Here is a 26150-nt window from a genome sequence, read left to right on the forward strand (position 1 = left end):
ACGACCTCGTCACCTCCCCAGCTCCTAAAACCATCACCCTGGAGGCTAGAATGTCAACACGAGGGTTTGAGGGGACAGAGACATTCAGACCTAGCAGCCAGGTCAAGAGGCCCTGAGTTCCAGGCTGAGCAGTTGGTACCTGGCAGGTTGGACTTTAGGTGACGTCCTTCCTGCTTCAGCCGAGCGGGCCAGCCTGTGTGTTCTCGGGTGCCCTCTGTGGCCAGGGGACAGGCTGTGACCAGGGGGAAAAACTGCTGGCCCAGGGCTGCACACCTGGGGGAGGGCAGAGCACGTCCCAGGCCCAGGTAGGCTCCGTGAGTCAAGGCTGGGTCGCAGTGGCCACACCTGAGCACCGAGGCCACCAGCCTGAGACAGCCGTGGTGGCCCCTTGTCCAGGACACTGGAAGAGCTCAGGACGCCTTGGCTCTTAGGATCCTCACTGAGCACCACTGTGTGCTGTCCCCGAGTCCCGCCCCCCCCCTCGCCCCCCAGGGACGGACTCTCCAGGTTCTCATCTGTTGAACCTGCACCCTCTCCTGTCCCAGGAAGAGAAGCAGAGGCCCAGAGGGGTTGTAACTTGCGTCACACAGATTTTTGGCAGGCCTGGGCCTTGAACCCAGATATCTGACTGGGAGCAGGAGGGCCCCAGGTCACTTCAGTGTGATGTCTTCCCAGGGCCTTGACCTCTGTGCCCTGCGACACCACCCTTCTTCCCTGGCCCGCCCAGCGGGGGTGGGGGTGGCGGTGGGGGGAGAGGGTGTTGGTGGCCTCACTTGCAGGGGAAGTGGTGGGGGAGGGGCAGGGCAGGCAGAGGAAGTGGTGGGGGAGGGGCGGGCATTGCGGGACTCTGGGTGCTCCTGGGCCACCCCAGGCTGCTGGGACCACAGGGTCTGGGCTGGGGCGCCCTGGGCCTGCACAGCAGGAGGTGTGCGGAAACGCCCTCTGCTCACCTCCACACTCTCTCGCTTCCTCTTTCTGCTTCCTCTCTGCTGCACACCCTCTTCCTTCCCCTGGAGCCATGGAGTTCCCAGTCCTGGAGCCGGTTCTGGCTTTAGAACAACCTGTTGGTGACTGGGCCAAGGCGGGGCTGCTGCCAGCTCTGTCCTTCCCGTGGTCAGGTGGCTGAGAGCACTCTGGCCCAGAGAGCACCCTGGAGGGAGACCAGGCTGTGCCTCTCCCCTGGTCCTTTCTGGAAAGCCAGCCCCCTCCCCCCCAGCAGCCCCTGCTGTTAGCACAACCTCTGTCTCCAGGGAGGTGGCCTCCCTCTGGGCCGGGGCTTTGTGCCTCTGGGCTCTTGTCCTGGGGTGGGGGGCAACGAGCTCTTTCTGCAGCCCCTTCCTGGAGGCCCTGAGGTGACGGAGCCCCAGGTCTGGGGCTGGTAAGCAGCGCTGGCCTCCGCCTGTCGGGTCCCTGCAGAACGTCCCTGTGGCCAGCGCGAGTGCCTGCAGGAGCCTCACCCCAGAGGCCCCTGACCTGGGTACTGTACCCACAGGTCCCAGCTGAGCCACTGGCCTTGGGCAAGGGCTGTCACCCCCTGAGCCTTGGCTTCCTTTTCTGCAAAGTGGGGATAATGGTCCCTGTCACCGTGGGCCCTGTAGTCTCGGGACGCACAGCCAGGGGACAGACCCAGCTCCCTTTTAGGTGTGGACTGGACGTCGTGTTGGCCAGGACTCGGGGATGCAGGTCCGCTCATGTCTCTGGAGCGCTTTGGGCAGCACGTCAGTCACATCTTAGGATTCGGGGTGCAGCCCGTGTGACCAGAGGAGAGTGGCCACCGCAGAGTTGGCCAGGCGGGCGGTGGTCCTGACGTTTGGGTGGAGCAGTCTGCGGCTACTTGAGCTGATGTTGGCAACAGTGTTTGTGCTCCAGAGGACAGTTGGTGGCATACTGTGCGCATGGCGGCTCGGAATGCTGGTCTCAGAGTGGAGAGGTGGCCAATGCTGACCAGGTGGGCAGCAGCCCACTCCTGGTGTCCTGCAGGCTGGCTGCTGGACTGCAGGCGGTTGCGCATGTCCATGAGGAAGAAGAAATGATGATCGGCTGGGGGAGGGACGCCCCGGGCATCCCGATCTGACCAGGTCACTTCCTATACTTGCTTGAAGACCCACACTGGACCCCATGGGTGCGCCGGAGATGACGTGCCAATTAAAACATAAACCAGAAAGAGAAAGTGACGATGGCCAACCGGCGTCTGCAGCTTGACCCTGGTTTTGTAAAGCGCGGGGGGGGGGGAGGCAGCCTATGGGGGGAGGGAGACATGGTGGGCTTGGGGTCCTGCCCTGGGTGCCGCCTGTCTGTCACTCTCCCTGGTGGACTCTGGCCAGGCCCCTAGCAGTCTCAGGCCGGTGCGTTGACATCTTCCTCTGTAAGGTGGAAAGTGATGAAGAGGTCACCTGAGGCCCCCGCAGCCCCCAGCTGGGCAGCATAGGGCTGGCATGGCCACACAGTCCCCTGTGTGTCCCCTTGTGGAAGGAGGTGCGCCAGATGATGGGTAGCTTTGGTTTTCTCCTGAACCATCCTATTCTTTTTCGTGGAGAGGTGCTAGTTTTAGAAGAATATAAAGCTGCATGGAAAGTCCTGTTGATCCAAAAGGACGGGCCCCCCCGGACCCTGGGGAGACCCTAGCCTGCCTGGGCAGCAGGTGGGCCAGAGGACACCCTGCACAGAGCCCAGGACAAGCCAGCGGGGGTCAAGAGGTCCTGCCTGAGAAGCTGCCCTCCCTTGCCTCCACCCCCTCCACCAGCGTATCTCGGGGTTGGCCCCGTCGCCACCTCTGAAAACAGAGCTCGGCCGCTCCCACAGGCCTGGCCAACTTGGACAGGTTGCCCGGCCTTGGCTAAGGCCCCCAGGCAGATCTGGGGCCCTCATGGGGCAGCTTTTCCTCTTTGCTGACCCAGAAGGACTTTGAGGCCAAGCGTTGCCCGCCCGTGCCAGGCTGGCCTGCCAGCTTCTCCTCCCGGGGTATTGGATGCCAGTCTCTGGAAGTCCTGCCGCCCTCTGCCTTTGTGCCTCAGGATCTCACCATTCTTAAGTGTCCCTTGTTCTGAAACTTGGCTGTCTTGTTTGTCATCGGGCTGACACTTGGCAGTTACTGACTGGGAGGTGGTTTCTCTGCTGGGCAGACGGTTAACCGTGTATGTCCTGGGGGGCCGAGGGGGCTGCAGCTCAGCCAAGTGCCGTCTAGAGACTCAGAAACCTAAGGTGACGACATCCTGTTCCTGTCCTCCGTCATGTGGAGGACCGGATGTCCTTGTGTCTGCAGGGAGGACACTGCTCATCTGCTCACCCATCCATCCATTGTCCATCCTGATGGAAAATGCTCACTGAGTGCACGGGCAGCAGCCAGAGTGGTAAATGTGTTAGGAAGGTAAAGGTGTTTCAGGCTTTTAGGGCTGGGGATGTGGCTCAAGCGGTAACGCGCTCGCTTGGCATGCGCGGGGCACTGGGTTTGATCCTCAGCACCACATAAAAATAAAATAAAGATGTTGTGTCCACCGAAAACTGAAAAAAAAAAGGGTGTTTCAGGCTTTTGAATTTTTTTTTTGAGAGAGAGAGAATTTCTAAATATTTATTTTTCAGTTTTTGGTGGACACAACATCTTTATTTCATTTGTATGTGGTGCTGAGGATCGAACCCAGTGCCCCGCGCATGCCAGGCGAGCGCACTACCGCTTGAGCCACATCCCCAGCCCAATTTCAGGCTTTTGAAAGCCAAAAAATTCGCAGTCCCAGAGAGGACCCCTGGTGGCTCACACACTTTCTCGTGTCCCTGGGTGGCCCCCAAGTCCATCAGGAGACTGAGCGCTCTCGGCTGTGGAGGACAGGCGCTGGGCCTCGGGCGGCTCCTGCCTCTCTCCACCCAATGACCTCTTTCTGGACGTCTGTCTGAGTCTGTCAGGCTGGCACTGGGCGGAGGGCAGAGGTGCCCGTGACAGTGACTTCCTCCATGATGGTCGTGGAGCGGGAGGGGCCTCTGTCCATGCGCCTAAGACCCTGCCGCTCCTGTGCCCCGGGGGAAGGCAGACCTGGGAGCTCCTCCTCCTGACGTCCCCTGTGTCCCATCTACCTGTCCACCCGCCTTCGCACTTGCTCTGTCCATCCATCTATCCGTCTGCCCACCTGCCCTCCTGTTCTCCCCCATCATCCATCTGCCCATGCACCCACTCATGCACCTGCCCTCTTACCCACCTGCCCTCCTGCCCTTCTACCCACCTGACCTGCCCACCTGCCCTCCTGCCCACCTGCCCTCCTGCCCTCCTACCCACCTGCCCTCCTGCCCTCCTACCCACCTGCCCTCCTGCCCTCCTACCCACCTGCCCTCCTGCCCTCCTACCCACCTGCCCTCCTGCCCTCCTACCCACCTGCCCTCCTGCCCTCCTGCCCTCCTGCCCTTCTGCCCTACTGCCCTCCTGCCCACCTGCCCTCCTGCCCTCCTGCCCTCCTGCCCTCCTGCCCTTCTGCCCTACTGCCCTTGTGCCCACCTGCCCTCCTGCCCTCCTGCCCACCTGTCCTGCCCTCCTGCCCTTGTGCCCTCCTGCCCTCCTGTCCACCTGCCCTCCTGCCCACCTGCTCTCCTGCCCTCCTACCCACCTGCCCACCTGCCCACCTGTTCTCCTGCCCACCTGCCCACCTGTTCTCCTGCCCTCCTACCCACCTGCCCACCTGTTCTCCTGCCCACCTGCCCACCTGTTCTCCTGCCCTCCTACCCACCTGCCCTCCTGCCCACCTGCCCACCTGTTCTCCTGCCCACCTGTTCTCCTGCCCTCCTGCCCACCTGCCCTCCTGCCCTCCTGCCCTCCCCCCTCCCCCAAACATCTGCTCATTCCCCCCACCCAGTAGCTGCCCGCCTGTACCCCTCGTCTGCCTGGCTGCCCACCCACCCCGTCCACCTGTTCCTCTCCACCTCCTGCCCTCCCACCCCCACACCTTCCCCCCTCCCACTGTCCCCCTGCTGTTCTGTGCCAGGGTCCCTGAGATGCAGCCTAGATAGGGGCCAGGAGGAGCCTCCAGAGCTCACAGCTTGGTGGGAGGCGGCTGCCCGCGGCGTGGCCCAGGCAGCCCGAGCTGACGCCCAGCAAGGCGAGAGGACGTCGAGGGCCGGGGTCTGGCAGCGCTCAGCTGCAGGCTGGGGCCCCTCTGGATTGTGTGGGCAGGTCCAGTGCGCTGACAGGGGGTGTTGCGGTGGGGGGGATGGAGCAGGAGGCCCCTGGGAGGCCTGGCGGAATTCGAGTCCGTGTGGTGCCCGTACAGCGGGCAGGGCGGATCTCGGGCCATGTGTGCTGCCCGGGGGCTCCGTCTTGCCAGCCGCAGGGAGCCATCGAGCAGTGAGGAGGAGGTCACCGGGTGGTGGTGGGGGCTGCACCAGAGCAGGCGGGCAGCGGCCCTGGCGTGGTGGGCTGAGAAGCCCAGGTCCCTGCTTGAATTCAGCCAGCAGTGTCCCCTCCCTCCTTCGTAGGGAGATTGGCAGTGGCCCTCACCATGGAGACGCCGTGTGCCCTGGCTGTGACACCACAGCTGCACACCATGTGTTGCACCCCAAGCCCTGTGGGTTACAGTGGCCTGAACCCGTGTGACTCACGCCCAGCACAGCCGTCCAGTCAAGCTGCCAGGAATGGAGACCTTTAGCCCTGACTGCCCTGTCCTTGGCGCTGACCCACTGCCTGGACTTTTCCTTTGGCAGGTCAGCTGGGAGCCTTCTCTCGCGCCCCAGGTTGCTAGGAGACCTCGTGGCCCAGTCCCTTGCTCCCTTTTCTCTTTCTAGAAAAAGAAGCACACATTTCTTTCTTCCTCCCCCCACCCCCAACGGGACTGAACCCAGAGGCGCTTGACCACGCAGCCACATCCCCAGTTTTTAGCAAGATAGGGTCTTGCTAAGTTGCTCAGGACCTCCCTCAGTTGCTGAGGCTGGCCTCAAACTTGTGATCCTCCTACCTCAGCCTCCAGAGTCACTGGGATTACAGGCATGTGCCATCACACCCGGCCAGTGGTTAGCTTTCAAAGACTGGAGTGGTTTGTGGCATTGCCAGTGACCCATCTCCACGCCAGCCCTGAGGTTGTCACTGCTGCCTGCTTTTGCTGATCTCCTACACGTCAGATGATCCCTTTAGTTCCCCAGGTCCTGGATTATCAGCCGACTCTCCTGTAAGGTCTCAGTAGATGTGGCTTTGTTGGTCAGGTGGGTTTGTGAGGGGAGGTGACGTGTTTAATGTATATTTCATGTTGAAACTCTTCCATAAACTCTTCTAGATGGGTGGCAAGTGACAGAAGTCCCAAAGGGAGTTTATTGGGTTTTCACATATCTGAGAAGTCTAAGGGTAGTCTGCCTTCAGGAACAGCTAGCTCCAGGAGCTCCACAGAATCATCAGCCCTCTGCCCACCTCCCTACATGGACCTTGCTTCTCCGTCTTGACCTCACCCTTAGGCTGGCCGTCTAAAGGAGTCACAAGATGAGTTGCTGGACTCTCCAGCCTTCCACTCCATTGGTTAAGCAACCCCATAGAAAGAAAAAGCCACTTTCCTGATAACTTTAACAAAAATACAAAAGTAACAAACAAACAAAAACACCACCCAGGTCTGACACTGTCGGCCTGCCTTGGGCCACATGTCCACCCTGAACCAGTGGTTGTGAGAAGGGTCAGCCTGCTGGTGGCTAGAGTGTGCACAGGAAGCAGAGTGGGGTCTGTCCCTCATGAGTCCCTTGGACTGGAAGCCAGAGAGGCAGTCCCCAGAGAAGACTGGACTTTTGAGCCCACAGGGGAATGGAAGCTGGCCAGGTCCCTTTCTGTCCCCTGACCCCTGGACTCATTTGCAGGCGGTTGTGGCGACTCGCGGGCCTGGAGTTGGGGTGCCCGCGGGAACAGGCCCCTGCAGGCCTCCCCTGGAGGCCCACGTGTGCCTGGTGGTCTTGCCTTCTCCTTGCAGAAGGGCGTGGGAGTTAGGAATGGTGCCTGTGTTCTCTCCGGATCCCAAGTTCCACGATATCAGTTATTTCCTGGGAGGAGGCAGGGGAACATCGTGATCAGCGGCAGCTGGGAGGGAAAGGGAGGTTCCCGGGCTGTCCCCTGCTGGCCACTGTGTGACCGGCTCTCAGGAATCCCCCAGCCCCTGAATGGGCTGCCCGGGCCCCTTGGGTGGGACAGGGCTCCCCGCTGGGCGGCTGCCCCACCCCCTCTAGGCTGGGCTGCAGCCGCACAAGGGGAAGGATTGTTCCCACCGAGGTGTCTGGGCCAGGAGACACAGTGCCACTGTGTGTCTGCTCCCAAGGGTGTGGGCAGAGGGTTAGTCACTGCTGGCTGGCGGTGGAGGTCAGCGGGGGACCCCTTGCCCTTGGTTGGACCCCGGCTGGTGGGAGAGATGAACGTCAGAGGCCACAGACAGCCACTTGTTCCTGGTGCCATCCAGCCTGTGAAGGCCTCCATGCACCCCCTCTCCATTGACCACCTTGAGCTCCCAGGACCGCCTACCCGCCAAAGTCATCCCAGAGCACTGAGGGAGCTCGTGCTTCAATCCCCACCCCCTGACTGGACGGGGGAAACCGAGGCCCAGGCTGGATGGCTGTGGAATTCATAGACAGACACCTCCCGCAGAGCAGTCAGGCACGAGGACTTTGAAACCACAGGGCCAAAATTTAATTCCTACCCTGTTATTTACCAGCTGTGTGACCTTGTGCAAATGGCTTCACCTCCCTGAGCATCTTTGGGGGGGTGGGTGAGTACGGGATTGAACTCGAGGGCACTCGACCACTGAGCCACAACCCAGCCCTGTTTTGTATTTTATTTAGAGACTGGGTCTCACTGAGCTGCTTAGTGCCGCACTGTTGCTGAGGCTGGCTTTGAACTTGCCATCCTCCTGCCTCAGCCTCCAGAGCCGCTGGGAGAACCCAGGTGCCCCTCTGCGCCCAGTCTGTTTTCTTTGTGTTCTTCCTTTGTTTCCTGAGAGACAGGACCTCACTTTGCTGCCCAGGCTGGCTCCCAGTTCCTGGGCTCGAGCCGTCCTCCTGCCTCGGCCTCCTGAGCAGCTGGGATCACAGGAGCGCAGCACTGCACCGGCCAGCAGGGGCCTCACGGGTGAGGTGGTGCTTATGACAGCCAGAGAGCTGCCGTGGGAGGCGGGTGCTGAAGCTCCCACTCCCGGTGGCTCTGGGGCCTCTCCAAGCCTCAGTCTGCCGGTCTGGGAAGTGCACGTGCCAGCTCATGCTGGCCTTAGTGGCTCAGGGGCAGGTGGAATTCTGGCAGCGTGAGCTTTGCAGCTGGCTAGCGCTCCCTCTGCACACAGCGTCTCCATGGTGAGGGCCACTGCCAATCTCCCTATGAAGGAGGGAGGGGACACTGCTGGCTGAATTCAAGCAGGGACCTGGGCTTCTCAGCCCACCACGCCAGGGCCGCTGCCCGCCTGCTCTGGTGCAGCCCCCACCACCACCCGGTGACCTCCTCCTCACTGCTCGATGGCTCCCTGCGGCTGGCAAGACGGAGCCCCCGGGCAGCACACATGGCCCGAGATCCGCCCTGCCCGCTGTACGGGCACCACACGGACTCGAATTCCGCCAGGCCTCCCAGGGGCCTCCTGCTCCATCCCCCCCACCGCAGCACCCTCTGTCAGCGCACTGGACCTGCCCACACAATCCAGAGGGGCCCCAGCCTGCAGCTGAGCGCTGCCAGACCCCGGCCCTCGACGTCCTCTCGCCTTGCTGGGCGTCAGCTCGGGCTGCCTGGGCCACGCCGCGGGCAGCCGCCTCCCACCAAGCTGTGAGCTCTGGAGGCTCCTCCTGGCCCCTATCTAGGCTGCATCTCAGGGACCCTGGCACAGAACAGCAGGGGGACAGTGGGAGGGGGGAAGGTGTGGGGGTGGGAGGGCAGGAGGTGGAGAGGAACACCCCCTCTCCCACCCCTGGAGACTGCTGCTGTAGCTCCTGTCTCTGTGATTCCTCCTGCTGTGAGAGTAGGTGGAGTCAGGCAGCATTTGGGCATTTGTGTCTGGCTTGCTTCGCTGGCGTCATGTTGTTAAGGTTCATCCATGTCATAGCCAAGGCCACAGACTTCACTCCTTTTTAAGGGCTGAATACTATGCCATGGTACTAGGCATCGTTTCCTGTTTCTCCATCTCCCTGATTACCCTTGGCTTGCTCATGCCTCTGGCTCTGGTGAAGAAGGACACATCTGCTGGAGTCCCTGCTTCTGTCTCTTTCGGGTCCCTGCCTGCCGATGGAGTGCTGCTCTGCGGTGACCCTGTGGGGAAGCTGCCACGCCCTTTTCCTTGGTGGCAATGGTTCTGATTTCTCCCAAGTCCTCACTGACACTGGAACTTTCCATTGGGAAAGTAGCCATCCAGGTGGGAAAATCAGTCCTCTTTCTCATCAGATGAGAACCGGGGCTTTGGCCAGGTGACATGTCTCAGAAGCGATTCTGCCGTAACTGGAGGGCCCGCCCTTAAACCCCTGTGTGTTTTGCTGGCTTCATGGTTTGGTTCTGGTTTTGCTGGGCAGGGGGTGGCCCTGGGACCTTTCAGAGCTGGGCGGGTGCTTTCCCGCAGAGCTGCCCCCCCCCCCCCGCCTTACATTCTACTCGTACAACATATGTGAAATGGTGCAAATGGAAATCTAAGGGTATGGAGAGAGGGGAGTGCCTCACGAATCCTCTTCCCTTAGTGCCCCCACCAGCCTGCCGCAGGGCAGTGTCTTTCCAGAACTTCCCGCCCTTCCCAACCACCCCAGCATGTGTGAAAGCTAATGTGCTACCTGTTGTATACACAGTATCACTTTGGTTGTTGGGGGCCAGATCTTCCCACTGAGCAGATGCCCTTCTTGGGCCTGGGGTTGGTAGCACTGTCCCATCCTTGTCTACTTACCCCTGAGGAGGGGGTGTCTGCTGTTATCATCATTCAACCCCGCGCCCTGTCCCTGGGCGGACATGGCGTGCAGCGCTGGCCACGGTCCAGAACAGTGTGTGTCCTGGTGCAGCTCCTGGTCCCCTCTGCACATCCGGCCTCTGTTTTCACACTCTGCGGGGCCCTCTGGGCTGCCTTCCAGGGTCAGTTTCCTGCCCAGCACGCCTGGCTGACCTTCTGCGTCTCCGCTTTGCAGGCCAAGAATAAGGAGACGGGTGCCCTGGCCGCGGCCAAGGTCATCGAGACCAAGAGCGAGGAGGAGCTGGAGGACTACATCGTGGAGATCGAGATCCTGGCCACCTGCGACCACCCCTACATCGTGAAGCTCCTGGGTGCCTACTACTACGACACGAAGCTGTGGGTAGGTGCCCGGTCCCTGCGGCCTGCTCGGCTTGGATCCCGGGCTGCTGCTACATGCCAGTCAACCCGAGATACATGCGTAGCCCGTCGCGACCTCGGTTTCTCCATCTGCACAGTGGGGTGACACGGCGAGATGAGCAACTCGGGGGCCTGGAATCTGGGGGGCTTGTGAGATCTGAGAGGTGCTCTCATGTTTCAGATCTAGAGTGCATCAGGCTTGGGGTTTGGGGATGAGGAATGCTCAGGTGGTGAAGTCTGCAAATATTCCCAAATCTGAAGCACTTCTGCTCCCCTCTGGTAAGGGTTCCCAACTGATGGTGCCTGGCTTGCGGAGCGGTTCATTCTGGGTAGGTCTGGGGGCGCCTGGCATGTGGCGGTTTTATTATTCACAGCATAAGGCTCCTTTTCTACCGGGGCTGCAGCTCCACAGCTCTAAACGAGGGGCCTTGAGCCCCCCTTCCCGTTCCCTGCAGCACCGCATCCTGTGTCCTGCGCGGTGCAGGGGCGGCTTTGAGCTGTCTTCTGAACTCAGCGTCACCCGCAGCTTTTACAGCGGAATCCTGGAGCGGAATCCTGGAGCAGCCCTGGTGGTCAGGGGACAGATCTCCCCACGGAAGCTGTCCTGACGCCAGTGCCCCTCAGTTTATAAAGCTCAAACTTCCCAGGATGTGAACCTCTCCAAAATGTTTAGCCAAGGTGTACATGGAAAATGTCATGTCTGTGACATTTCAGAACCACCTCGAAATTCAGAACCACATTGAAACAGAACCACGTGCAGGAAAGGTCTCAGGTAAAAATTTCAGATGTAATTGTGAGACCCTTGGGTTGCTGTGTAGACGTGTTGAGAAGGGAGCTAAGGGGCTGCTCTTGCTGAGGGTTAAAGAGCTGTTTGTCCATCAGGAAGGAATGTCCTAGCACTGTGCAGACGATCGTGATGGTGTTTTGTGGACACAGAGAATTTTACTGCATTTTAGTTGTGTTTTCAGAAACTGGTGGAGAACTTGGAACTGAGGACTAATGCTTTATAATCTTTCCCACTGAGTGGGGAGTCGAATACTGGCTTCTTTTCACACAAAATGTCTGGATTTTAGGAACAGAACTTGATGCTAAGTGGAGGAATCTGTTTCATTTGAGAAAAAGGCTTTTGAGCAGCTTTTTGAGTTGTCACGCAGTCTTGCGGTTGAAGTTGGCTGTCAGGGGAGAGTGAGCGGGAGAGAGATCTGCGGCAGCTCTGTCTGTTTTAAAGGCTCCCGTCCACCCCCAGGGCTTTGGTGAGCCTCTCTAGTCTGGCTCTGTGGTTTGTTTCTGTGTCTGTTTGGCCCTTTGAGCCACGCACGGGCCAGCTACGTGGATCTTCCCTGTGGCCCCTTGGGAGGAAAGAGCTTGGCTGCATGGGCCACCTGTAGGTGTAAGCCGCAGAGAAAGATGGTGCTGAAACACTGTCTGGCCTTTGAGGGGTTTTCTGGATTATTACGCAATCTGGCCACTGAAGTTGGTCTGTCAGGGGTAACGTGTGGAAGGGGGTCCGTCTGTGCAGGCATTATGCGGTTTCATGATAAAGGATCTGAACCGGCAGGAACTAAGTTCAGGTTGCCAAAAGCCCTGCCTCCGGTGTGCAAGGAGAGCAGGACACCAGAAGAGGGGGTTCGAGAAGATTTAAATCCTTTCACCCTGGCACTGGGAGTCCCAGCACTGATTCTCAGCCTGGCCCCAGGCAGCCGCTGGTCATGGCCCGGTGGTTAAGGACACCAGCCCTGAGTGGAGGAAATCTCAGGAAAGCTGCCCGGCTGTAGTGAAATGGCCAAAGAGAACCTGCTTCCTTCTGCCTTCCAGCCCCTTCTGCCCCTGGGGGGTGAAGGCCACTGACCACAAAGGAGGTGGCAGTAGGTTCCAGCACTGTCAGTTTATGACCTGGGACAGGAAGAGTCTCCACTTCTAAAATCGGACAAGTCACCCTGTTTGGCCAGGGGCTGTCCATCACCCGGGCAAAGCAAGTCTTGTTGTAACAACTGGGGAGACTGGCAAGGTAAACAACTGCACCCAGAAAAGGAAAACCCCAGAAATGTAGGCCCACCTGTGTTCTGTAGGCAGCCTCTGCAAGGGATCTTCAAGGAGCCTAAAGAAGGGGACGGAAAGGGCCTCCTCCACCAAACACCAGCACGCCTAGTGTGAGAAAAAGGCCCTAAGGGAGCCTCTGGGTACCATTGTGGGGAATGTCGATGGCATTGTGATAATGATAATGGTGACTCAGAAATATCCTGGGCTCCAACCCCTGGAATGCAGCCTGTTTACCCTGCCAGTCTCCCCAGTTTGTGCACACGCTGGGTGACCCCTCTGCTGGATGGAACTTGTTGTGTAAATTAAATGCACAGGTGATATTCATAAGGACTGTTTCAGAATATGAGTTTAAGAAAGGGTCTGAAACTGGAAAAAAGAGATAAGAAAGTGACAGATATGGAAATGTATTTTATTATGGAAAATTAGAAGGTAAAATAAATGTTTCTGGATGAGGATTTATTTTGTATGGTAAAGTCCAAGATGAAAGAGGGCAAGACTAAGGGTGTAGATGAGGTGCGGATGTCTAAGTGAGTTGCAGAAGGTCTGTGAAGGTATGTCTCAAAAAGTGTGTATGTGATTAAATTGGCTATAATTAGCATAGTCAGTCAAAGTTTTTCAAATTTTAATGTGCTGATATGAAGCAAAATGTGAAACATTGATCTGCTCTTATTTGTCCAGATGATTTTCTTTTATCTGTTAGGTTTTATTACTTAGGAAATTAAGTCTTCTTAAAGGGATTAGGGTTCATACCTATCTTAAAGTCTTTTAAATGATTACTTCATAACTGGTTAAATAAACAACACTTATTTTAGGTTATAACAACAATATAGTTGACATTCTAAATATATGTGATTAGATATATTTACAAATCTGAGAGCTATATCTGTCCAAGCCTTGGCTAAGTGTTATGTAAGAGCTTATAAAATGAAAATTTATCTAGGTTTATTGGCAAGGTAACCAATGATTGTTCCCTCTTATATACTGATCTGACATAGAAGGGCCACACAGTCATTTCAAGACCTGTCTTATAGCTGTTTGCTTTGACTGAGTCTATTTCTGATCATGAACACTATTTCCTAAGTATGAGATTTGTCTATCCTTTGATTTTTGCTAGTACTGCCAACACAGGCAGACCTGTGATTATTGTAGCTATGTATACTATGGATTCTAAATTTTATTTTAGAAGTTAAACAGTTAGATGTAAAGTTTAGGAGAGCATTTAGCCAAGTTGGTATTCTTTAAGCCAAAGTTGTCTGCAACAATAGTCTCCTTCAGATTTATACAGAAATAACAAATTTGGTTGGTATTTACTTATGTCATTTGATATTTTATGACTGGATAAGGGTTACATGTTGTAAATAAGTTACATATAAAATTTTGCATTACTCTTTACACTGGGATGGAAATTTAAATGGATTTTTGGAAGGTAGTCCAAAAATACATTTAAATTTCTGATCTGTTTAAAGGTGACACTGTAAAACATAGAAGCACTTTGCCACTTTTTCCACAAAAAAGTTAAAAACTCTTTTAGCCTTTGTTTGATTCAAGTTTCAGATATAATATTGTGTTGTATTATTTGTCAAGAGCCCTCCTTACCTGAGAGAAGGCTCTGCCTCCCACCTTACTCCATGTTAGAATGCCTCTATATAATAGGCTAGACTTTAGCTCATTTAAAGTTGGGTTCAAGAAATGGATTTTTGTTGTAAAGACTACTGTGATGTCAAAATAAACAGGGAATATAATATATATATAAGTAAAAGTTTAAGATTATAAAAATCACTTTTCTTGGTTCATAGCTATTATACAAGCTGAATATGTTTTTGCCTTCTTAGTTTCATTCTGTATTTTCCTTATAAATTTTATAACTCTTGCCTATTAGTGTTTTGCAGAGGTACTGCTTCTAAAAGTTAATTTGAGATAATAAGCCATCACCTACAGGGCAGACAGGATATAAGGCTGGCTTACAGCCCTATACCAACCTTTAAGTGAAAGAGGTAACTGTAAAATTACAGACATGGAGGTTAAAACACATTACTCCCACTTCAAGACTAGTGAAACTTGTTTGCTGGATGTTTAAAACCAAAAACTTGGAGATCAAAATCAAGGAAGTAAAAGGGCCAAGGAAAGAGCACCTAAAATTCTGGCCCTTGACTTCAAAGGTCAGCCAGGACCAGAGAATGATGAGACTCCTTTCTGGACCCTGTAACTCTGGTGAGTCACCTGATCTGCTGATCAGGGAGATTGAGAGGACCCTAGAGAACAGGAAGCCAACCAGTGCACATTCTGCAAAGAGGAGGGTCATTGGAGACAGAAATGTCCCTGATGCTTCCAAGAGAAGCCACATGTAGTCAGGCAGACCTGACCCATCCTGGCAGGTGGCATCACTGGTAGAGGAAAGTTAAAGGAGCCAGGAGGCTTCGTACATGTCCCCAAGAGTGATGAGGAATCTCAGTGATGAGGAATCTCAGCTGACTCTTAAGAATAGATAAGGGGCTGGGGATGTGGCTCAAGCCGTAGCTTGCTCGCTTGGCATGCGTGTGGCCCAGGTTCGATCCTCAGCACCACATACAAACAAAGATGTTGTGTCCGCCAATAACTAAAAAAAATAAATAAATAAATATTAAAGAATTCTCTCTCTCTCTCTCTCTCTCTCTCTCTCTCTCTCTCTCTCTCTCTCTCTCTCTTAAAAAAAAAAGAATAGATAGGAACAAGGTCAGTTTTAACCAACTTGTCTTAAACACCTGGCAGGAGAGTACAGCCAAGGCACAGTCCTACAGGGACATTTAAAAGGAAAGATAATGGTTTTGTAAAATGTAACTTAAGATGTATATTTGTGTTGGCCCTACCGAAAGTGAGTAACTCTGCAGGCCATAAAGGAAGAGTTCTTGTGTGGGAGTGCCTAATAATAATGATCGAAAGGGATTCTAGAGTCACAAGTTTGTCCTGAGTTAATTTGAGCCTGATCTCATAGACCTACAAATTTTCCCTAATCTCCTACATTCACAAATCTGTTTTTCATTGATATGATTATGAATTAATGTCTTCATGGTTTTCAGAGACTGGCTGAAATACTAATTGCCTTTGTGCTAATTGTTTTAAAAAAGCAATGCTTTGCTGTCTTGTTTATTGTTGACTTAGCATGAACCCTGCCCTGTGTATAGCTGTCCAGTCACCTGCCATCTGCCACTGTGGACCTCTGGACTGCTCTGATGGTGAATGCCCTTCACTGTCCATGACCCACCTGATAAAGAACAAGGATTTGGGTTACTCCCTCTGCCCCTTTCAGCAAGAAGCAGCTTGGAGATGTGGCTGCCCATTTTTCCATAGAAATGGGATGTAGGAATTGACAGTGGGGAATTGTAACAGTGGGGAATTATAACAGTATCCACATTAAGCTTTGAATATAGCCCTTGCTGCTTGGCCACCACAACTAATTTTTTAAATGGACACATTTCTTTCTCTTCCTCTCTTCCTGCTCCTCCCTAATCTCTCCCTCTTTCTAGTCTCAGGGAAACAAGATTACCTTTCTTCCCTTCCCAGGCAGAGTTTTCTGTCCTTGAGCACAACCCACCACAGGAACAAAGGAATCAGACTTTGGGGATGGCACCAGAAGATCTCAGAAATGATTGTCTCCCACAGTAACAAGTGAATGGCAACTCTGACAGAGAACAGTGGAACGTAGCCTTTGAATCACCTCTTTAAATTCCCCCAACCTCCCTCGATGGGCAGAATCACAGCCCCGGGGATAGGAGTCCCCTTTGCTAGCAACGTTATAAAACTTATTTTTCCTCTTTCTCAAAACCATGTCCTCATTATTGTATTGGCACTGAAGACAAGGACTGAGCTCTCAGTAACAATTTTAGTTTGTAATAGTCTGTTGTTTATTACTATAATGAAATGCCCAAAGCCGGGAACTTTATAAATAAAAGACGTTTATTTAATTCAGAGTTCTGGAGGTTCAAGGTCATGGTGTCAGCACTGGCTCTATTCTGGTGAGGACATCATGGCAGATGACATCATGGTGGGATATGTGTCAGAGGGAGAGGTCATGGTGCAAGACAGGAAGCCAGAGAGAGATTGGGGCCCAGGAGAGCTGTGTTAGCCCCTTTGGGAGCGGTACCCCCAGGGGCCCAATGACCTCCCACCAGTCTTCACCTCTAAAGGTTCCACCTCCTCTTGACATCACTCTTCCAGGTCACGCCTCCATCAAATGAACCCTTGGAGGACACCTCACACCACAGCATAGCCTCCCCAGCTGTCTGGTGACACTAGCTGCCCAGGACAAGGACACCTCTCCTGTGCCTCTGAGCATCTTCTCTGGGGGGCTGCTTGGGCAGCAGAGAGGGACCCCTCCCCCCATCAGCTTCAGATTTCAGAGCCTGCTCTGCTCACTGTCACCAGGGACCCTGGAGTAGAGCAGGTAGGGAGAGCCACCAGGTAGCTTTTGCAGAGGAAGGAACAGAGAGAGCAGGCCCCTTGATCAGAGTCACTCAGCAGAGGCCGATGTCACTGCGATTTCTCTATCCTAATTCAAGACGATGTTTTTTTTAAAGTTTTTTTTTTTCCTTTTAAGAAATTATGCAAATATCATATAGGTAGGCATCAGAGGAAAACGAGAAAAGTAAAAGAGAAAAAGATTAAAGCCATCCAAATTTTTATACTGGAGAGAACCACTAATAACCCTGGGGATGTATTTTTCTAGAATTTTTCATGCAATTTTTTAAAAAGAGCACTACCCGCCCACCTGCCTTCCACTGTTCACGGTGCTCCCAGGCCTCTCCCAGGCAGCAGGGGCATGCTCCCCACTCCTCTCTGTTCTCCCCAGGAAGCCGCCCTCCTAGCTACCCTGTGGGTGGTCATTTGGCCACTTCTGCTTTTGTTATTTTTTTGTGCGGGGCACCTGTGAGTTTCTGTCCAAAAACCTCTTTATGAGAAATTTCCAGGTTGTTAAGTGTCTAACTCCAAACTGGCCTCCCAGAGCCGCCTTTGATGTGAACCAAAGGTGTCCCCATGGACCCAGCCTCCTGCCCCTTCAGGTGTTCTTTGGACTGACAACTGTGTACGCAGTCAGAAAAATAACTATTTCGTGTCTGTCTCCCTCCTCCTCTTCCTCCTCCTCCTTATTATTATTAAGATTTGGACTGGGGATTGAACCCACAGATGCTTCACCACTGACTACACCCCCAGTCCCCCTTTTTATTTTTTATTTTAAAACAGGGCCCAGCTGAGGGCCTCACTGAGTTGCTGAGGCTGGCTTTGAACTCACGGTCCTTCTGCCTCAGCCTCCCGAGTGGCTGCCTGGCAGTTCCCATGATGGGTTGTGGCTGGGCATCAAGTACTTGGCAGTCCCGGGTCCACAGATAACAGTAATCATAGCCAGCACCCCGAGGGCTCCCGTGTGACGCGTGACGGTTGAGCCCCCGTCTCACTTCCTCCACTTCCCAAGGTGGCCGGTCCTCTCCTCTCTGATGAAGAAAGTGAGAGACCGGGGCCAGGAGGTTGCCTCCGGTGCAGAGCTGGCAGGGGCTGAGCTGGAGCAGCAGAGCGGCTCTCGGCTGGACGGTGGCTGCCTCGTAGCTGTGCAGAGTAGACACCAGAGTCTGCTGGCCCCGGTTGTCACACCCGCCCAGGCCCCGCTTCGGCCCCTCCAGCCTACGTGTGTCCCCGTGGGGACTCTGCCAGGTGTGGTGTGCTCGTTTTGTGGGTGTGGGTTCCAGACATTGCAAGATCCAGGAAAGCGGCTCTAGAACCAGGTATGTGGGGGGTGCTCGTCTTGGCACCAGGGGCAGCACCCAGTGAAAGGTGAGGTTGGCAAAGTCACTGGAGGCCACGGTGGGGAGGCCCAAATGCCAGTGGGAAGGGTTTGCACTTGACCTTTGAAAGCAGTGGTTCTCACAGTGCAGCGCTTGGACTGGCAGCCGCAGCCTTGCCGGGGCCCTCCACAGACGCGCAGGTGACCAGGCTACCAGGACCTACTGGTTCAGAACCTGGGAAAGTGTGCCTTAGAGACTTGTAGGTGATTTTGACGTTTGTTAGGTGTGAGCACTGCTGCCTTGGGGTAAATACTCAGTTTTAGTCGAAGTCAGACTTGAGGGGCAAGAATTAAGCCTTGAGCTGATGAGGAAGCGGGAAGAACAGGTGAGGCTGGAGCCCAAGGGTGTGATGTAGACCTTCGTCTGCTCAGGAGAGCCTTCAGAGGAAGCTTTGGACTGGATCTTGCAGGATGCATAGGAGTCCATCAGAGGAACAGAGAAGGAAAGGCCATCCAAGTAGAGGGACCGACGTAGACAGAAGTGTGGATGGGAGGAGGCTGTGCTTCTGAGGTTCAAGGTCAGAGACTGACAGTGTTGACCTCCGAGTGGTGGTTCTCAGGCCTGGGCCTGGAGGCCAGCTTTCCCCCTGGGGTCTCAGGCAGAGCCAGTCCTGGGCCCGGAGTCTGCTTAGGGACGTTGGGATAAGAAATTGGTTGGTGGCCGAGTTTCCCGGGCACTTGTGTGCCACGGCGGCCAGGGACAGACTTTCCCGAGTGGGTGAAGTTCCTTCTCCAAACCGCCCCACATGCAGCCTGACGGAGTTAGCTCATTTTCTTCCAGAATGTGTAATCTTAGCCAGATCCCTCAGGGTTTCTTCACTTCTTCTTTTAAATATCAAGTGGTGCAAGAGGATTGAGGAAAAAGAAAGCAGTCGAGAGTGCTCTAGAGTGGCCCTGACCCCAGGGAAGAGCCCGGTGGCCGGGTCAGGGCAGGGTCAGAGCAGTACTGTCCTTGTGGGCGTGGAGAGCTCTGGGGGGGGTCCTTCAGCAGGGCACGCTGTTCCGTCCCGTGGCTGTTGCTGTGATGAGTCTCTGGCTCTCTTCTCCTTTGCCCTGCCTGGTGGTGGAGGAACAGGTTCAATTCTGGATCTTGATGCCAAGTGAGATCATCTGTGAGCCTGTATTTCTTTATTTCTAAAGTGATATGAATAATGAAACAAAATGTAGCCTGTACTATCATCCTAAGTGAGACCCGTAGGCTGGGCATGGGCACAGAGTGGTTGCCTGGTCAGTGCCGTTGCACCTTCTCCCCTCCTCCCCTGGACCTTTCTTTCCATTCCCTCTTCTCCCTCAGTTTCCTGCAGTCCCCTCCCTTCTGGCTTCTCTGCCTGGGACCTGATGATCTCTCCCAAGGCTTCGAGGCTTTACTGTGTGTCCCTCACCCACTGAGAGGGGACATCAGGGCAGGTGAAGACATGGGCTAGACAGAGGGAAGGCCTTTGTGGGCACAGCAGGGAGACCCAGCATAAGTCAAGGCCAAAGGCTGCTCTGCCCTCAGGTTTCTCTGGTCAGAGGGTTTTTCAGCAAGTATACCCTCCCGGCACCTCACACTGACCACTGAAGCCAGGACTTCCACTCGTCCTCAGAGGCCCTACAACCTCCTCCCGGGTGAAACCCACTGTCCCAGTACAGCTGGGCATCTCCGTGCGTCCACAGGAGCCGTGGAGGACCCCTCCCCACGCCCCTCCATCCTGCCCCTCAGCAGCTCAGGTGTCCTTTAAGGTGACTCGGTTATAAATGAAGTACATTTATTTAAAAAGAACCTGTATCACCGTCCTACCTGGAAACCAGAACTCAGTTGCCATAAGTAGAAAGAAACTAAGCGAGTTCTGCGGCCCCCGGCCACCCCTTTGCCTGCGAAGCCTTGGGCTGGCCGCCCCTAGGGCTCTGCCTGAGCAGGAGCGGGGACGGGGTCACCTGCCACCCTGGGTGCTGGGAGGTGCCCATGTTCCGACACCTGGGGCCAAGCCAGGGGCGCTCTCTTGCAGGACCAGGGGCCAGGCCAGGCCCCACAGGCCAGCAGGGTGAGCACTCGGGTCCTCTGGGGGATGAGGTGGTTGGATCAGAGCTACCGTGGGTGACAGGGGGCGACAGTCTGGATCTGGACCCCCTTGTCCACTGTGAAGGCAACAATCTTGCCCCTTCTCAAAAGCTGACGTTGCCGTCTACACCCCTCGCTTTGCTGTCTACACTCTCACTCTACCATCTACACCCTCACTCTGCTGTCTACACCATTCACTCTGCCATCTACATCCCTCACTCTGCCGTCTACACCCCTCACTCTGCCGTCTACACCACTCACTCTGCCATCTACACCCCTCTGTCTGCCGTCTACACCCCTCACCCTGACATCTACACCCCTCACTTTGCCGCCTACACACCTCACTTTGCCGTCTATACTCCTCACCTTGCCGTCTACACCACTCACTCTGCCGTCTACACCACTCACTTTGCCGCCTACACCCCTCACCTTGCTGTCTACACCCCTCACTTTGCCGTCTACACCACTCTGCCGTCTACACGGGGCGTCCCCAGCCTTCCTGGCGTGGGAGCTTCTTCTGCTGAAATGGCCACTGGCGTCCTCGGAGGCACTGGAAAACACAGTCGCCCCTGAAAGTCAGCGAGGACCCCAGCCCCACTCTGCGGTGGCCTGGTGCAGCCCCCGTGTCTGGACTCTGGCCCCTGCCAGGTGTCCTGGTTTGGGACTGTGGACATCGGGGGTGAGACAGGTCCTGGTAGTGGGCGTTCTTGCCTCCAGGGCGTCTGGCAGTGTCCTGTCTCTGCCCAAGAGTGCTAGTACTCCTTCTAACCAGCTGTGACAACCAGAAGTGTCCCTAGCTGAAGCCCAGTTCTCCTGGGCAGGTCACCCCTGGGCGAGGACCCCAGTCTTCTCACGGTCAGGTTGAAGGTGTCTTCCCTGCCAGCCACAGTCCCCCCTGGCATGTCACCTCTGTAAAATAGAGATCCTCACATCAGAGGAGTCTATGAGCCAGCAGTCATTAAAGAAGAGAAGGGCTCTGGGTGCCGTGTCACACGCCTGTAATCCCAGCAACTTGGGAGGCCAAGGCAGGAGGATTGCAATTTTGAGGCTGACTTAAGCAATTTGGTACTACCGTGCTTTAAAATAAACAATAACAAGGGCTGGGGTGTGGCTCAGAGTGCCCCTGGCTCAATACCGGTACCAAAAAAAAGGAGGGCAGATTAGAGCAGCGCTGGGCCAGGAGCCCTGGGCAGGGGCCAGCTGTCATGTCGGCCTTGGACACGCCTCTGCGTCATTTTCTGCTTCCTTGGCCCCTGCACAGGGTCCCTGTGCAGTCTTTCCTTGGTAGGTATGCATCGGGGACAGGAAATGGGCAGGACCTGAGCGCTGGCCCTGGAGGGCAGGAGCCTGCTCGAAGAGAGCAGTGGAGCCCAGCTCACTGACACTCCTGAAGCTGTCCAGTGCCAGGCTCGCTGGCACCGCGGGTCCCTGCAGTGGCGGGTCTTCTGAGTCAGTACCCCTGCAAAGAGGAAGAGCAGGTCCTGGGGTCTCAGCCGGGCGAGGGCTGGAGGAGCTGCTGTCCACAGCTGTCCACCTGTGACCACGCCTCCCTGACCACAGTTTCTGCGGCTTGTCATCTTGGGCTGGGAGGCCGGTCACTGGTCCCTGACAGACACTGCGTAAAGAGTGTAAAGAGAACGTGCCGTAGGAGCAGCTCAGCCGCTGGTGAAGGCTTGGAACCGACCTGTGTCCACTGGCAGGGGGATGGCCAGCGATTCAGGGCACAGCTGGCGGGAGGAGAGCCCCAGATGCCCAGCACAGTGGGGCGACCTCGGATGGGGATGTGAACTGCGTGTTTCGGGGGTCGGTGGGGAGGATCTGACTGCTCCAAAACACAGGGGCGATGGACGTTTGGGTGATGGACGTTTGGGTGATGGCTACGGCCGTCACCCTGGTCTGATCATCACACGGATGGCACATCGTACCCCACAAATATCTAGAAATGATTATGTGTCAATTGGGGGGGAAGGCGGGGCAGAGTGGGGGAACGTGGCTCTGTGCGGGACAAAGTGTCGGGAACCTGTGTCCTGTGCCGTCCTCTGCCACCAAGTGGGCTGCTGTGGTCCCGGGGGCTTGCACCCAGTCTCCTCTTGTTCTGCCCCTTTATCTGCAGTTCTGAATTCTGAGTGCTTGGTCACCCGCATGGCCCAGTGCAGCCCTTCTGGGTGCCAGTGTGGGTCGGGGCCCTTTGAATGGGCATTGGGGCCCTGTCCCTCCTGAGGCTCCCTGACGTTGGCCAGGCCCTTCCTCCCTCCTGTCAGGGCTGTGGGTCCCCATGTTCGGGACACACACACTGGCACTTTACAAATCTTCGTGAGCTGAGCACGGCTCCCTGTCCCTTGAGGTAGGTGTATTGTGACCTAATTGCCATCCCCGTTCACAGATGGGGTCCCCAGGCACAGGGAGGTGTGTGGGCTGGATGTGCTTCCTGGGCTGGGCCATGGTCCCCAGGGGCAGTGTGGCCTTGTGGTGTGGGGCCGAGTGTGAGGTTTGCAGGCTCCTGGGGTGCTGTGCTCCGAGGGTCCCTGCTGGCCTCCAGGGCGGGTCACAGCCCCGCTGTGGGCTGTTCTGGCCCCGCCGTCTCCGCATCAGCCTGGACCTTACAGTCGGCATCCGGTGCAGCCCAGGGGCCTGGTGGGCTGAAGGTCTGCAGTGCCAGCCCCCGAGCACCTTCCTTCATGGCATCTGCGCATGGGGAGGAGCGCGGTGGCCCCTGTGGACAGGCACATGCCTGCAGGTCTGCCCTCCCACGCTTCTGCCTGGGCCCTGGGGCCAGCGGGCAGCAGATCCCAGGGCTGAGAGGACGGTGAGGTTGGGGAAGGGCCGACGGGGCTGGCTTCTGCCTTCCTCAAGTTCCTCGGGCTGCTCTTCCTTGTGGCCACTCCCAGCTGACCTCTCAGGAGGCCTGGGGCTGGGTGTCCTCTGTGGACAGGTCTGTCCCCATCATGACAGTGCCTCGTGCCCTGGCATTCCACGGCCATGACCTCATGCAGCTGGACTCTGCTCCCTCCATCAGGCAGGGCAGCCCTGCTCATTCAGAGGATGCTGGTTGCAGGACACAGTGTCCCTTGGAGGCGTGGACTGGCTCTCTGCCTTCCTCAGGTCATGCTTGAGTCTGAAGAGTCAGGTCTAGTAATCACCCCCACTTTACAGGTGAGCAAACCAAGGCGGGTCTCTGGTGGCCCCTCCCCCAGCCATGCTGCGGGTTAGTGTCAGGCCAGAACCAGGCTCATCCGTTCGGAGCTGGGTGCTCTGGGCACTGGAGACTCCTGTCCCTTAGGTAAAGAGCCAGGGACGCTGGGGTTGTCTGCAGGATGCAGCAGCACGAGGCTCCCATCAGATGTCACCGGCAGAGCTCACGGCCCCTCCCAGAGCTGACCAGTGTGGCTCCCACCTGCACAGCCCACTGCCCCATGTTGCCACCCCTCCCTTGCCACATCCTACCTGTCCCTCGAGGACCAGCTCCAGTGCTGGGAAACCCCCACAAACTTTGACTGGGAATGGCTCCTGCAGGGGACCTCCCCATGTGTCTGTGTCCCCGATCTCCCTGTGCACACTTAGCTGAGGGATGAGGCTCTCTGTATCCAGCACTATCCCTTGCAGAGCTGGGTAGGGGATGGTGGCCGGCCAGTCAGATGGCCCCATGACGTCTCTGCAGACACTGAGCTGCCTACTCCCCCAGAGCCAGATGCCATCTGACCCGAGTCGGATGCCACCCTGATTTTGGCGTTCCCTGCATGGCAGTGTGACTCAAGCCTGGGGACTTTGACCCCAAAGCTGGTGTTCCCGGCTGCTGAGCTGGACAGTCCCTGAGGAGTTGGGCACCCCTGACCTTGAGCCACCTCATGTCCGTTCCAGAGATGCCTTGGTACCTGGGCCACACCTCTGCCCTCCATGGGGTGGGGTAGCTGAGTAACCCCGCCCCGGGACTCTGGCTAAGAGACAGGAATGTGCCAGGCCCGAGGCTCCCGCCATGCCTTCCCTGCCTTGGCAGGACACATACGCCCCGCACCTGGAACCCAAGATCATCCCCAGAGAAGCCAGAATTCCTTCCCCAGGCTTTCTGTGAACGTGGCCTGCGGGGCCGGGTGGCACCAGGCCCAGTTCCTGCAGGCCGTGGGTGTGGGCACCCTGCTCAATGGCCGCATTGTTGTGCTCAGAGGTGGGAGGCTCTGGACCCACCCACAGGGACTGGCAGCTTACAGGCCACGCAGGGACAGGGAACGACCCCACCCACAGGGACGGATTTATGTTGACTTTATGTTTTTTGGAGGCTGCCTCCATGGCCTTCCTCCTGCAGGCCTTGGCTGAGTATCTGGAAGTGTCTGCCTCCTGTATGGACGGGGATCAAGGCCCCGGGGACAGGGTGTTTCAGGCAGGGAGGACAGGGGGGCTGGGGACAGCACCCACCCCTGCTTCCCTCAGAAGCAAACCCAGCGAGGTGAAGCTGCTGTCCCCTCTACACGGACCTCAGTGTATTCCTGGTTCTGAGTGAAGTTTACAGAAGGCCTGGCACAGTCCCAGGCGTATACACTAAGTGCTCAATAATGGCAGCCATCACCTCTGCTCTTGTGCACACCAGTGGAGGCGGGGACTGCCATGCTTTTGTCCCATTTTGCTGTTGGCTGTGTTGGTGACGTTATTCTGCCCTGAATTCTGGGCATCTCAAGCCACCGAAGAATTTCATTCACATTTGCTCAGGCGCTCAACAGACATCCACTGGTCATGCACAGGTGGCCCTCTGGCCTCGTGTCTGTACTGAGCACGTGCAGGCTTTCTCCCGGTTGCTGCGCCACAGTCTATTGTCACTTTCCATCAGGGACTGAACATCCCACAGGGCCCCAGAACCGGTCCTCCAGCACACTGAGGGACGACTCCTCTAGGCCCCCGCTCTGCACGTGCAGAACGAGATCAGGCCTTCACAGATGTCCAGTTATCAGTGACTTCAGTCCCGCGGACACTACAAGGTCAGCGTTGCAAATGCCCCATGGAGGCCCAGGAGAGCCCCACGGAAGGACCGTGGCAGACCTGGGACTGTGACCAGACCTCCTGGCTATGCCTGACTTAATTTTAGTTCCAGAAATTTGATTGACATTTACTTATTGAGCACCTGCTGTTTACCCAGGGCAGGGCCGTGGTTTCAGGAGAGGCCGAGGAGGGGAGAGAAAGGTGGACAGCATGGGCCCCAGTTATCTCTGGGTGGCCGGGGCTGTGGCAGGACTGGCCCAGCCCTGGCTGCCCGAGGGCTGTGAAGTGATGGCTAAGCCTGTGTGTGGTCCAGGCTGCCCGTATCTGGGCCGGGACATCCTGGCTCCCTTATCTAGGCTGAGCAACTCACTTGGTATGTGGTGCTGACTAGCAGGGCCACGGGGCTGGAGCAGAGACCGAGGGCCCCTTTCCTGCCACCCCCAGCCTCTGAGTCCAGCCTTTGGAGCTTCCTCCTTGAGGCAGGAGGTGGGGGCGGGTGGCTGCTCTGCGTCTCTGCTGCTAAGGAGATAAACAGCGCCCATGTGGGTCCCAGTTCAGGCCTTGGCTTGGCTGCTAACTGTATGTGACCTTAATCTTTCTGAGCCTCAGTCTTGCCATATGTGGAATGGGAACGACACACCAGCTCAGCTGATGTGATTGTCACAGTTACTCCCTGCGTACCTGGCACCCACTGTCCTGAGCTCCTGGTCCCCACGGTTTTCCAGAATAGCCTCCTCAAAGAGTCCAGGGATGTCTCGAGCAACTAATCAAAAATAAAAATTAAAAAAAAAAAAGAGCCCAGGGAGACCAAGGCCTCTGGTTGGAAGAGCTAGAAATGCTGAGGAGGCCACGGGCTTGTCACCAAGGGCCCTGCTGAGTGACCTCCACATTTGGCCTGCTGTCTCCCTCCACCAGAGTGAGAGCCTCCTGGAGGAGGTGGTTCACCGCTGTGTCCACCCAGAGCTCTGAAGGAGATGTAGAAGGTGCTTAGTAAACAGGCCTTAGTGCACCAGTGTGTGGGCGGGGGGAC

General features: G+C 56.1%; 1 protein-coding gene across 1 annotated transcript in view; it reads left to right on the forward strand.

The window, feature by feature from the left end:
* STK10 (serine/threonine kinase 10) overlaps positions 1-26150 on the forward strand; it is a 107937-nt gene that overhangs the window by 7978 nt on the left and 73809 nt on the right. The window contains exon 2 of the mRNA XM_081280088.1: positions 10078-10242. Within this exon, the coding sequence (XP_081136214.1) occupies positions 10078-10242 (165 nt within the window). The remainder of the gene's footprint in view (positions 1-10077; positions 10243-26150) is intronic.

This window comes from Spermophilus citellus (genome assembly GCF_964194105.1).
Source record: "Spermophilus citellus genome assembly, chromosome: 1".
NCBI classification, from domain to species: Eukaryota; Metazoa; Chordata; class Mammalia; order Rodentia; family Sciuridae; genus Spermophilus; species Spermophilus citellus.